This window comes from Microtus ochrogaster (assembly GCF_000317375.1).
Source record: "Microtus ochrogaster isolate Prairie Vole_2 chromosome 6 unlocalized genomic scaffold, MicOch1.0 chr6_random_2, whole genome shotgun sequence".
Classification (NCBI taxonomy): domain Eukaryota; kingdom Metazoa; phylum Chordata; class Mammalia; order Rodentia; family Cricetidae; genus Microtus; species Microtus ochrogaster.
The window spans coordinates 12262616-12277186 of record NW_004949095.1 but is presented as its reverse complement, the minus strand read 5'-3'; the positions used below and the strand labels follow the sequence as shown (position 1 = coordinate 12277186).

Here is a 14571-nt window from a genome sequence, read left to right as displayed (position 1 = left end):
CATGCCCTATGTTGATCACCAGTTTTAACCATTTATCTAATTATTCTTTATCAATAAAAGTTGGAGAGTCAGATATCAGAGTATGAACCTGAATGATCAAAGAAGCAGAGGAGAAGGAACCAGTGGCCTCCTCTCTCTCTATTCCTTGATCCAAAAAGGCCTGAGAATCTTTCCAAACCCCTCCCTACCACTTCCTGTGTCTCTCTATATATGTCCTTCATTCTCTAATACCTCTATGGCTAATTTGATCATCTAAGAACTTGATTTGCCCTCTGATTTAAAGTAAACTTTATGGACAGTCTTGGGAGTGTCAGAGTGTGATCAAAATATCCCACAATACCTGAGCCTCTGTTGCTGTAAGTTCAAGTTGAAGACAAAGTATGTGAGATCAGGAAGCATTCCTTTTTATGACTAGCTGAGTCCACTTGGTGTAATGTCCTCCTCATTTAGCTATACTGTTGCAGTGATGATCTTTATTTTTTATTATGTCTCAGATTATTTGTGTGTTCATTCATCTATTAATGGGCAATTATATCTTGGCTATTGTGATAATGGTTAGTCAAATCTTATCATGAAAAGAAACTTTAACAAGTCCAATCTTTACTAAAAATGACAGGCATGTATGTATGTATGTATGTATGTATGCTGCATATATGTACCACCATTAAAGAGAGCAGCACTGACCTGTTGAACTGAAGTCTTGGTCTTTTCTTCTGTGCACATTCCAGGTTAATGGTGGCATTCAGTGCATGGCCATTCGTCACTTTGGTGAATTACTTGTGGATATGAATCAATACAAATGGATGCTGAACCATATAATCCTAGGAAGCCTTGTGCCCATGATCCTGTTTTTGGAGTCTACGGAAACAAGAATTGCGAATGTAAGAGCTTTTTTCTTTCTTAAAATTTTTTTACATGATCTTATTTCTCCCAATTAAACCCAGCACAGTGTTTTATGTAACAACAAATCAAATCTCACTAATCTTTTCTCTCTTTCAGGCTTGCAGATATACATTAACTATCTGTGTCTCACAACTAAAATGGTCAACATTATATCTGCTCCAAGAGGAAAATTACAATTTTGAGTCCGTGGTTCTCAGCATCTGCAACAACCTTGTAAGCAGACCTCTGCTTCAACTATTGTGAGCACAACTTTAAGGTTACACACACAGTGAGAGGTGCAGGGGTGAACAGGAGGAGCTTGTAGAAAGAATGTGAAGAAAAGGAAATATTTACATGTACAGTATGAACTTTAGATGTAAGAAAGAGAAATTTTTACACTTTCAACATTGATCATTCTATCTTCCTCCCATTTTGACGTTTGGGTGGTCATAAACTTGAGTAGAACATTCTACATCACCAAAGAAAAATGGGAATTATTTTGCCATGTCTGCATGAGCTGGTCTTTTGAAATCTAGCATGAACAAGAGTAAATAGGTGGGGATGAGAAGATGCTAACCCCAGATTAGAAACATCAGGAACGATATGATAAAGAGACTAATCCTTGCCAGCAGCCCCAACAGTAGAATTCATACAGACAAATCTCCAAGTTTTATATTGGTCTTAATTTCATACTAGCAATTAAGTAATTAAGGTCTCTCACTGACTATTTTCTGGAGGAAGCACAAATGTTTTCTCAACAGTTAAGAGAATAATTTTCCTGTTTTATTCCTAGCTTCCCTCTTATGAGAGTTACATTACAGACTTAATATCTGACACCTTAGGGTTCCTGGGGAGCTCTCGATACTTTCTGAAGAGAGGAGCCATTATATTAGTAGGTAAATAAATTTATTTTTTCTTAATTTGTCTTTGAATGTACAAAATAGGGTTTAAGTTGAAGCTATTCATTAAAATATTTACAAATTTTTGTGATTGACAATACCTGTCATGGTGAATAGGTATGAATATGATAAATATAAAAATAAATATGATGAATGGGGTTAGTATGTGTGATTGCAAATCAAGTTCTATTTTACAGCATGGAGTAGGTATATCTGTCTGGTCGCTTATTACATAAAATGTGTTCAACAAGATGAACAATAAGATTTCAAAATGTGATATCATTCCCTCCACTACCTAATATCACTAAATAGCAAGAGTGATTTAAAACTTCACATAAGCATCATGTTCAGCATAACCTGAATGCCTGTAACTACAAACAACAAAAAATAAGGAAGAGCTAAAGATCCAGTAAAGTTTATAAATAAAATATGTATGGGAGAAAGCCAGAAGGCCACTCACAGGGGAAAACAACTGAAGTTTTGATCTTGGACAAATCTGACCAATAGCAGTGGTGGTTTTCCTCATGACATTCTCACTGTGAAAGTCTGGAATTCCAAGGCTGGGGATAGGTCTCCCCTTGTCCATATCTAGGACCCTAGGCCATCAAGAATGGAAAGGAATGAGGACATTCATGGTCATATCACCCTATAGAGAATCAGGACAGTCCAGATACATGACCAACTGAACCGAGATGGGCATTAGGATTCTGATCTGTGATGTTCACAGAGCAGGGTCGGGGGAGGATAAGAAGACAGAGACACAGAGCATTCTGTAATAACTCTATTTCAAACCAGTACAATCTCCTGAATAACCTGGAGCTTTCTATTTCTGTGTGCAACAACCATGGAATCCCCAATAAATCACGTTTTCATAAAAGGGCAGCATCATTTTCCTGAAGCAGTGCTTGAAGAGAAAAACACAGAAAAGAAGAGGAAAAAATAAAGAAAATATACTTTTTGACCAAACATTTGAGACTCACAATAAATAATTCTATGAACCTAAAACTTTAAAATAAAGATTGAATGTATCTAAAAATGTATAGGTGTATCTGATTAAATAAGCAAAAAACCATGAAAATAAGATTTTACAGCATAGGGGGAAAGTGTGAGGCAAGATACATAGCCATCAAAGAAAAGGAAAACAGCTGTGACCCACAAATGAGAAAATCTGCCCTGTTAGTAGAAATAAGCCAATCCCCCACCAGAGCAAAGGTCACACAGGTAAGATTAGGGTCTAAATTCCTGTGATGCTTTAGAATAGATATTGATTATGTATAGTTCCTTGAATATATATTTAACTTAAAATGTAATTTAAATCTCACAGATCTTCTAAATCAATAGTGGAAATATACATGAACAAAAGATACTATTCATAATGGGAAAAAAAGAAATAAGGAAAGAAACTGAGTGTCTTACAATTTTTATTGCTGTGAAGAGACACCATGACTACAGCAACTCTTATAAAGAAAAACATTTAATTTATTGCCAGCTTACAGATCAGAGAGGTTCAATTCACTATCTTCATGGCAGGGAACATGGTGGTGTGCAGGAGGATATGGTACTGGAAACATCTTGATCAGAAGGCAACATCAAGTGGTCTGTCTGTCAGTTCCACATCTATTCCAACAAGGTCACACCTCCTAACAGTGCCACTCCCTATGAGATTATGGGGACTAATTATATTCAAATTACTAAATGATTAAAGAAGAAATGGGAGGAAAGAAGAGAAGGAAGAAAGGAGGTGGGGTAGGAGGAGAGAGCTGGAAGAGAAGAAGGATTTTTTTTCCCAGAAGCTGGAAAAGATGAGAGAGAATGAAATGGGGAAGAAGGGAGGATGGGTTGAGAGAACGAGGAGGGAAGAAAAACAAACTCTGAGTGTGTGCACTGCAACATGAAGAAAACGTATGAACATTGCTGAAAATGAAATTGGAACAATGGGTAGAGTGTAAATTCTATTTTGAGAAAGAAGGAATAAGGTTTAAAGTTCAATGCTTTTTAAAAACCTATATATATATATATATATATATATATATATAAAATCAACAGTTTGTTCTCAAAGTCGATACATTGAATATAATATATGCACTCAAGATAATATAAAAAGTTATGTGCAAGAACAGTGAAGATTCCAATCTGAAAAAAATCTGGAGACAAGGGGTCGTCAGCTTGGCTATAGTAATTAACTATCACATGCAAGGAACAGACAGGAAAAAAATTGAATAAAATAACATAAAGAAATAACTCCCACATTATATAATATTAAAGAGTGAGCCACAAACTTTAACAGTGATGAAAATATGGAATATTCTTTAAATGTAGTGACATCTGGTAAATCAATATACATTTTTTCACTCTTACATTAAACAAACTCCAGATGGTCAAAGAAGAGTCAATGCTATCCTGAAACCATAATTACAAAATAATTTGACAAACTAACATAGAAAAATATTCTTGATAACCACAGGGTAGAGCTCTCACAGTGAAAGTCACAAACTAAGCCATAGAAAAGATTCCCAACTCTGTAAACTTAAAATGCTTTCCAATGGGAAAAAAAATCACTACAAGTTAAAATCCAAATTAGAAAACAATCTGGTTAAAAAATGCAAAGAACATAAAAAGTTGACATTTAAGCATAAAATTTTCACAACTTCATAAAAAAGCAATGCAAGACTATTTTCTTTCCACTTTCTTAGAAGATCCCCTTCTCTTTTGTGTGCTCTTACAAACTACCTAACCTCTGTGGATGCCATGAATGAAGCACTCTTATCTAAAGCATAAGAGCTAACATCTACATATAGAAGTGATGTGGGAGGGTCTTCTGTTTTGAGTTGATTTCATTGGTTAGTAAAGAAACTGCCATGGCCCTTTGATAGGACAGAAAATTAGGTAGGCAGAGTAAACAAAACAGAATGCTGGGAGGAAGTGAGGCAATCGCCATGCCTCTCCTTCTGGTCAGACACAATGGAGCCAGCCGCCAGGTCAGACATACTGAATCCTTCCAGGTAAGCCACCACTTCGTGTTGCTACACAGATTATTAGAAATGGGTTAGTCAAGATGTGAGAGTTAGCCAAGAAGAGGCTAGATATAATGGGCCAAGCAGTGTTCAAAAGAATACAGTTTCCGTGTTGTTATTTTGGGGCATAAGCTAGCCAGGTGGCTGGGAGCCAGGCTGCAGGAACGCAGCCTGCAGCTCCTTCTACATAGGAGAAAACATACAATGTTTGTCTTTCTGGGTATGAGTTCCCTCTTTCAAAATGACTGAGTGCTTCTAGCTCCATCCATTTATCTGAAAATTACACAATTTTATCTTTCTTAGCAACTGAATGATATTCCATTGTATAAATGTACTAAATTTTCATTATCCATTCATCAGTTGATGGGCATCTAGTAATCTGGAGTCCCAGCTGTTTTACTATGATGTTATATTGCTCTGATCCTCTTCGAAGGAAATGGAAATGATTTCTCATCATAGTGATGCTCTGAATTTTTACCTTTCCGAAGAAAAACTTCTTGGTAATGCTCCTGGAAATGCAGAAGGAATTCTTATTGCTGTTGCTGTTACTTGTGGTTATGGGGATTGTGATAGTGATACACTCATCCACTGGGCTACATTCCCAGCTCTATTTTTTATTTGACAGTTTTCTGCATTCCTCCTTGCTCTCTGTTGCCCCATCTAATCTCTTGACCTCTCACAGAGAGTCTTTTCCCCAATGAGCCCTCCTCCTACTTCTCAGGCCTTTTATGTGTGAGGTAGTTTAAATAGGGGTATCTGCATGAGCATGGGTAGGAAGTTACTTGTAGGAATACTTATAAGTACTTATAAGTGCTTACACCAATGAAGAGTGGAGTCCTGTGAGGGGAATTCTGAGTGCTTGGAAGAAAACTCCAAGAAACCAAGACAAGAGTTTTATGACCACAGTTTCTTCAAAAACAGAATTGTTAGTTTTTGCTTTTGTGCCCTCTAAGGTGTAGTGGATAGGAGTGAGTTTACTACAGATTATTAATTACAATTGGCTAATGCCATTTGTTTATATGCCTCTATGGAAAAACATGTTTTTACCACTTGAGGCTTGCCCACCACATGCAGCTTGCCTGACACTTTACTCACATGACTCTTCTTAACTTGTCTCCTGTGACTCCTTACTCATGTGCCTCTTTTTAACTTGTCTCATGTGAACATTTTAGTCATGTGACTCTTCTTGTTTGCTGCTTTGAACAAAGTGAACTATTCCATGAGAAGTTAGTCCTTGGCTCTCTGTGGTCCTACCGCCAACTAGAGCAGTAAACAACAGGTGATACGTGAACAGAATGAGTCAATAGCCAGGTTGTCTTTCAAGGAATTTTCGCTCTGCATTTAAAAATGGCAATGCATGAGCTTTCTACAGAAAGGAGTGTAGGTGCATCTCACAAAGCTATGTTGAATGAGGATAGTAGAGCCCTAAAATCCATTCTGAAATGTGGAGAAGGAAACTGTCAAGGGCTTGTGAAGGTCTTCTGTGAATGTATATGCAGCTAAGGTAAGTTCACTTTGTGGTTGTTTTTCAGACACATTTTAATTTTTCATTAAATAATAATTGTTTGAAATCCCTAAGAGATATTTTAAGGAGAATCTATTATCTAGGCAGATAACAATGGAAATGTATCCAATAGTTTATTTGGGCCTAACTTTGCTTATCCCTTACACATAGGGTACTTGGGAAAATCCGGAGCACATCTACTCCTCAGGGATGAAGTTGATGTCATGATTGAGGGTAAGAATGAGGTTTTTGTGTATAGATCCAAATAAGTTCACTCTTTTGTTTCTAGTTGAATGAGATTTCTATATAGAGTTTACAGAATGGGAATCAGGTGGTAGTGAGTTTATGAGGGGGAAAATCAGGAGAGGGACTAGGTTAAGGGGCATTTGTTTTTTTTTCTCTCCCTATTCTTTCTTACTGTCCCTGTTTCATTTTCCAAGTTTATCCCATTTATTGTCTAGGATCTAAATCATCATGCCAGAGCCTTAAGAAGCTATTGGAAATTCAGGAGTCATTCACTCATATTGTCAGGGTTTCTTTCCTGCCCAGTTCCCACAATTGTTAAGTCCCAAAGAAATCACACAGAGGTTTACATTGGTTGTAAACTGATTGGACCACTAGCTCAGACTTCTTTTTAACTCTTATAACTTATATTATTCTTTTTTTTTTTTTTTTTTTTTTTGGTTTTTCGAGACAGGGTTTCTCTGTGGCTTTGGAGCCTGTCCTGGAACTCCCTTTGTAGACCAGGCTATAGCCCATTATTCTTATCTGTGTTAACCACATGGCTCAGTACCTTTTTTTGGTGAGGCAGTCACATCTTGCTTCTTCTCTGGTCAGGAGAGGACTGCAGAGGAATGGCTTCCTTCTTCCCAGAATTCTCCTGTTCTCATTGACCCTCCTCTACTTCCTGTCTGGTTGTCCTGTCTATACTTCCTTCCTGGTTACTGGCCAATCATCATTTATTTAAAATATAAGGCAGAATACAGACCATGGTCCCACACCACACCCAAATATCCTGCAAATCTTTTTTTCTACCAAGTCCTGTGTGACAGCACCATGTAGTTGTTGGGCTACCCTAGTCAATAAAGCTGGCTCTTTCCTTTTGGATTTTACATTTTAGGGAGTATTAGCATACATTACATTTAGAGGGGGAGGAGTTAAAGAAGGCTACTGTTATTTCTTCCAAGGGCATGGGTAATAGGTATCATTCTGTTTTTGTGTCTTTCTGTTGCCTTATTATAAAATAGCTTGGAGGCAGGGCTAAAGAGATGGCTCAGCAGTTGGAAGCACTTGTTCTTGCAGAAGGCCAAACTGCAACTGCCAGCACCTGCATGGTGACCCACAACAATCTACAACACCTTTCCAGGGATCCAACACCCTATTCTAACTTCTGCAGGCACCAAGTACACATGCTGAACATACATATGCTCAGGCAAACAATTCATAGGCATAAAATACAATAAATAAATATAAAAACAGCTTAAAGAAAATAGCTAGGATATCTGTCTGCCCCTCTTTCCCTCCCTCCCTTTCTTCCTCCTGTCTTTATAAAGTCTACTATTGTGCAAAGAAATTTCAGGTTCATAACAGCATTGCTGGAGGTTCAAGGATTTCCCACGTGCTTCCACACTGTACTCATGCAGTATCCTCACACATCAGCATCTCCCTCCTGGGTGGGCCAGGTGCTAAAGAGTTGTGCCCACCTGGTTCATCATTAGCTCTCCTTCATTCAATCAGTCACTTTCATTCATTCAACACTTCTGACGATCTACTAAACGCCAAGTACTACACTTCTTTCTTAACCCCTCTCAAGATTGTTCTCTTTTCTCCTTCCCCTTCTCTTTCTCTCCATTTCTTTTCTAAAATATCCTTCTTCATTCTATTTCTTTTACCCAAAATAATAATAATAATAATAATAAGGCTCACCCTGTAGTCCCAGCATTTGGATGATGGAGGCAGAACTGCCACAAGTACAAGGCTGTTTGTCGTAAGTGCATTTTTTTGACAATGAATATACATTGACTCATTATATTAAAACATATGTGCTATTTTATTTTATGATAACCTTAATTTTAGTCAGTTTTCTATTGGTAAGCAGTGTGTTACGCGACTATCACCAACATGAGTCTCTCATTATGATATCGAGCAGAATGCTTAGCACATATGTATGCCATAAACTTGGCAACCATTTATATTTTTCTTTAATAGATTTTATTAGTCAAGTAGAGAGGGGAAGAATTGCACGGGGAAAATATGAGGGAGAGCATCTTGGTAAAAGGTGGTTGCTTAGACTTAATGCTTCTTGCAGTTAGAGACCTTGAACTAAGGACCCCACTGCTGTTACAGTTATTGAACGCGTGGCTCGGGATGAAGATCCTCTGAACAAGAGGTTGGCAGAAATAACCCATGGGCTTTTTAAAGAAATAGCCTATCAAATCGCCTCTTCCACCATCAAACAAACCTTTCGAAGATGGGTTAAGATGTTTCATACTAAAAAACTGAAGCCCATTTATGACTTGGCCAATATTATTAAGGAAATTATGGAAGACTTAGAAGTAAGTGCCGAAGATAGCCTGGTGGATTTTGCTAACAAGAAATCCAAATATACCTTTGAAAATCACCACTTGTCCTTAACCTCAGACCATGTTTAAATCCTTTTCTGAGGAATACTAAAAGTTGTCACCAGCCCTTCTAATTATTAAAATATATGAATCTGAGAAGTCTGCCACCTGTCTGACAATGAGAAAACCCTTTCTATGCAGCACTGGAAATCTAGGTGCATTCTTACACTCTCTTGGCCCAGCTGGGAGACACTGTTTCCATCCTGTCTTAACATCCCGGTTGAAAATTTCTCCCATTTCCTTTATCAGATTGTACCAAAATCATTGCCTTCTTTTTTCTCACTGAACAGACTTTTTTTTTAAAGCACTCACCGTAGCTTACACAGTGATGTGTGCTCTAGAACACACAGCACCTGGCATCTGATGGAAAAAAAAACACTCTGTGAACACTTGCCAGATGAGTTCAATGCAGACAGAATATATCACTTTCATGCTTTGTGACATGTGAGTAGTGGTATGTCATCGCCACATACTTGTAAGTGCTATTAACAGAAATCATGGACGGTTGATTATTTGACTGGGAATGGACAGAAACACTATGTATTAATTGTGTCTGAGTTATTTCCCATGCATCTGGTCATGTATAATGCTCATGGTTATATTTTAATGCCAGGATTACAAAGGAAGACAATCTCTGTAAGGGTTGACCAAAGGGCAGAGAGCTTGTGCCAGGCAATGTGTACTAACAAACTGTCCTGCTAAACTCTCCAGAGCTCTTTCTCCCCAGACATAGCTGAACAAAAGGTCTGAACTGCAGAAATTATTGCTATATTAGACAACCAGGTCTATGATATCTAAACTCTATCTAGAAGATACTTACATAACATGTTTCTTGAGGTTTTTTTATTTTTACAAAATTGAATTCAAATGAGTATCAACAGATGAATGACAAACTAAATGTAGAATTATCTAAAGTGGAATATTGTTAGATATTTTTAAAAATGAATAAAATACTAACACATCAGCCTGAAAATATTATATTACTAAGCGAAAAGATCACACATGGCATGGTTCATTGTATGTGAAATATCAGGAATACGTAAACCTGTAAGCAACAGACAGTATGCTAGAGGCATCCAGGAATTATAGAAGAAGGAAAACAGGAATAAGAACTTGATAGATCTCCTTTGAGAGTGTTGGAAATATCCTATAACTACACAGAGGTGGTGGTTCTACAACATCCTAAATACACTAAATCCCACTGAATATAGATTGTAAAATAACTGACTTTGTGTTGTATATACCTCGCATCAACTTTTTAAAGAGTGATAGAACACAGGCCCACTCTGCCTGAGCCAAAGAAATCCTGACCCTATATGACTTCCTGACCATGCCAGTTACCACCCTGAGCCAGGGTCCTGTCAGGTGAGAGTTGTTTTAGCCTCTTCTGGAATGTGTCCCTCCCTCTCAAGGGTAGTCAGGGTCCAAGAGGATTTTTTCTGGAGCTCCTGGTATGTGACCTTAAGTGACCTTCGACAAAAAGGAAAACATTTGAGGGTTGGGTCCTCTCTGTTCAAAGTGTCCTTACAAGGTCCAAGCAAGACCAGCCTGTGGATATGTTTTTTTTTAATGGTGTCAATATGAAAGTTAGGGAGATAGAAGAGCCCAAATCCACAAGCAAACCCCCTTTCCCAGGCTGTGTTTACACTGTGGAAATAGTTCATCACTTGAGCTCAATTTATCATAATGAGAAGCCCTCTCTATGTATTTTCAAAAGAGGAAGAGAATCTACGACTTCTCTGTGTGGAGTTCCCTGCTAAGTACATGCTTCTGAGGAGATTTCACAGCAAACACTCCACCATGCAGGCTATGAGCTGCTCACACCCCTCATGCCACACACCCCTCATGCCACACATGTCCTCCTTGGGACAAGACATGACCAAAGTTTCCACAGTGGATGCAAAGCAGAAGGGAAGACTCCAGCTTCAGCAGCTCTTGCCTAACAGGAAATCTAGTGCCTCATACAACGTGCCCGATTCCTTCCTGGTGAAGAAACTCAACTTTGCCACTTCAGACAGAAGACCCTGCGTACACAGCAAAGCCTTCCTATCCCACCACCTGCATGGGCACCTGGATGTTTTCTCAGACCAGGCCCCATCCATCAAGGCCTGGTTCATGAGACAGAATCACGAGGTATCTTTCCATGTGAAGATCTCAGTGCTACAGATCAGTCTTCCCGTTCTTATCCTGTTTCCCCTTCAGACCTGGAAATACACTACTAAAAGCTTGACTGCTGGCTCTGAAACATATCTATGAAAATGCCAAAAACTTGAGCTCAGGAAGTCTGTGACAGCTAACCTTGGTTGTCAAATTGACTGGATCTATAACCAACCGAAGGAAAATCAGTTGGGCGTGTCTGTGAGGGATTGTCTTGATCAGTTTAACTGAAATCTAAAGGACCACCCTAAAGGTGGCAGATGAGGAAAGAGGAAGTACAAGAGAGAAAGGCTTTTGCCTGTTGTCTTCATATTGTGCTGGCAAGCTCATCTACTGGGTTGGCATTTGGCTGTTGGCGCTGCTGCTGCTGCTGCTGCTGCTGCTGCTGCTGCTGCTGCTGCTGCTGCTGCTGCTGTTAACATTGCTGCATTTTTTTTTTCACTGACGTTAGAACCCAGTTTCTTTGGCCCGCTAGATATACTGAAGACCAGTGGCTCTTCAGCAATTCAGCAATGCTGAGGAATCTTGTGTTGGGAAACCCTACAATTAAAGTTTTCGTTTCACCATTGTCCAGATGGCTCTCTAAGCTCAGGACAAGATTTCCTCTTCTCTTGTCTAGTACTATTTGGAGAATATCTCTAGGCTCAGATGCTGGACCCAATTTTGGGGATGACCTTGCGCAGAGCTCCCAACAAACACTGTGGGACTCAGCAGGTAAGTCCTGCTCTTTTCTCCTCCCTGTATGATACTTAGGGCTGTGTCGTGACCAATCAGCCCTTCTTGCCCATAAGCCTAAGAACCTGTTTGATACCTTACGCCTGGGACAATAAAATGAACTGACTCTCTGAAGTTGACTCCCGGAAGTTCTTTCCTTCATGGCTGTCCGAAACCTGGCCACCTTTCTGTTCCATTTGCCCTCATGGGCCGGTGACCAACTGCTTCCAAGGAAAAGGAGACCTACAGTCATGGTCTGAGAGGTACTGGGCTCATAACTCCTCCAATGTGAATTCACCGGCTGCTGGACTACCTGTAAACCAATCCAAGAAATCCTCTCGTAAGATCTGTTTCTTCAATCAGTTCTTTTCCTCTCAGGGGCCCCTAGTATGGAACCAAGAGGATGAATAACATAACAGAATTTCCCCCGTATCACCAGAATATTCCCCTGTCATCTTGTTACTGCTTGTAGTTTCAATTCTGGAGCCTTTATATAACATATGCACTCCTTAGTCAAGGGTGGCTACTTGCAACCTAGCCCACAGTTCAACACCATTAACACCACATGTTAGATGTACATTCCCAAACGCTCGAGTCCTTTTTATTCTATTAGTTTTCATTTTTATTATTTCCAACCTAATGGAATTCCTGATGCTGTCTTTGGTTTTTGTTCTCATAGTGAAATCCCCCACTATTATGACACTATATTCTTTGGCTCATTGTTAAATTCCACCCCATTTTTATGTACTGCAAAGTCAAAGAATCTGCCAACTAAAACTATAAAATGGCATTGTTACAAGATATGTCTGTATTTAAGAGAGGGTTAAAGTGCAATTCGGTTAACTATGCTAAGTAAAAGTTTGATTCATTTATTTTTAAAACAATGTATGCATGTACAATGATATATACTTAAAAATTTCAGAAATAGACACCAAAAATCATAATAAGTTTCAAAATATAAGGAAAATAAATGAAACTTATAGATACAACCCTTTTTATTTTCACTTTTTACTTTTAAACTTTATTTGTATGTATTACTTTTCTGTGTATTATTCCAACTCAGAATATAAATACTATAGGCGTGAACCCTGAATTTCTTGCCCACTGGAACCCCACATCCTGTCATGTAAGGAGCACTCAGATACATGTTGACCAAAAGAATCAGTTTGAAACAAGTCACTGTACTTGAAGAAGAAATGTAAATCCATCTGTGGAGGGGCATATGGGAGTGTTTGGAGGGAGGAAAGAAACGGGATTACAAAATTATGTAATATAATCTCAAAGATAAAATTAAGTTTTAAAAAATCTGCTTTCTTGTAGTGTTTTGGAAAAAAAAATGGCCCCCAAAGGGCCATTAGGAGGTCTGGCCTTGTTGGAGTTGGTGTGACTTTGTTGAGAAAAATGAGTCACTGTGGGGGTGGGCTAGATAGTCTCCTTTGCTCAAGCTACACTCATTGTGGTACACAGTTTACTTCCTGTTGCCTGTGGCTGAAGATGTAGAACCTTCAGCTCCTTCTCCAGCACCATGTCCTCTTGGACACAGTCATATTTCTAGTCATGATGGTAATGGACTAAACCTTTGAATTGTAAGTCACCCCAATTAAATGCTTTTCTTGACAAGAGTTGCTACTGTGATGGTGTCTCTCCACAGCAATAGAAACCCTAACTAAGATGTTTCCCAACATTCATCTCCAAGCTCTTTGCTGATAAGTGCTCCATCGTATTTGACATCAAGTTCCTGGAACTTTGCAGAGCTGTCAGACTGTAATAGGAGAAAGACAAATGTTTTTGGAAATTCTGAAACCACGGTAATGAAGAGAAATTTAGGTTCTGTAGATTGAGCCTGAAATAGTGAATTTTGAGCAGGGTTGTGAGTTAATTAGACTATGAGGAAAAATTGGTTTGTAGGTAAACTGTCGTGGTAAGCAGAAAGGGAAATATAGCCAGAATTACCACCATGGTTTTGGGGAGTGGGTGTTAATTGAGAATTTTTGTCAAGACTGGTGGTAGGAATAGGGGGGGTGCGATGGGGAGGGGATAGCACTTCCATACCATAAATATTTACCCATACAATTTTAGATCCACCAAAAATATCAATATCCTCTTTAGATTCCAGCTCACTAAACATACAACAAGATCTAAAAAGTGAACCCCTACAAGTTACCACTTTAAAGAGCCTTAGACACCCAGGAACTCACAAAGCTGAAAGAGAATCCAATATTTTGTCCAAATGTCTGTTTTCAGAAAGCTCTGCAGATTCTTCCATGCTATCTTCCCTCTGTACTCCCTCCTTTGCCAACTTAACATGAAAAAAAAATTAATCCAGTTGAATTTTAATATATATGTTGAAAAATAATGCAAAAAATAATTTTGGAAGTTTTAGTCAAAGAATATGAGAAGTGTAAATCTGTAATGGAAATGTGTGATTGCAATTAGTTTCTTAGACATATATTTATGAGGCCATAAGATCTCAGCTATTCCACAGTATCAGCAAACCTCATTCCTAATGTTTTCAGCTCCCTTTTTGCCGTGTGATTTCTCACTCTCTTTTGTTCCTTCTCACATTTGTAAGTATGAAAAATATCTCAGAATAAACCATTCCTTCACATACTATCAGACACAAAGGGAGCACTAAAAGTCCCTCTTAAGAAGAGGAGGCTCGGGGCTGGAGAGATGGCTCAGAACGGTAAGAGCATTGCCTGCTCTTCCAAAGGCCCTGAGTTCAATTCCCAGCAACCACATGGTGGCTCACAACCATCTGTAGTGAGGTCTGGTGCCCT

The 14571-nt window shown here is 38.7% G+C and overlaps 1 protein-coding gene across 1 annotated transcript in view; it reads left to right on the top strand.

The window, feature by feature from the left end:
- The window catches only part of Mroh9 (maestro heat like repeat family member 9), a 64377-nt gene extending 55427 nt beyond the window's left edge, over window positions 1–8950 (top strand). Inside the window, exons 18-22 of the mRNA XM_005363979.2 lie at window positions 729–881; window positions 1000–1116; window positions 1676–1778; window positions 6471–6533; window positions 8646–8950. Coding sequence (XP_005364036.1) covers window positions 729–881; window positions 1000–1116; window positions 1676–1778; window positions 6471–6533; window positions 8646–8950 — 741 coding nt within the window. The remainder of the gene's footprint in view (window positions 1–728; window positions 882–999; window positions 1117–1675; window positions 1779–6470; window positions 6534–8645) is intronic.
- The last annotated feature ends 5621 nt before the right edge of the window (window positions 8951–14571 follow it).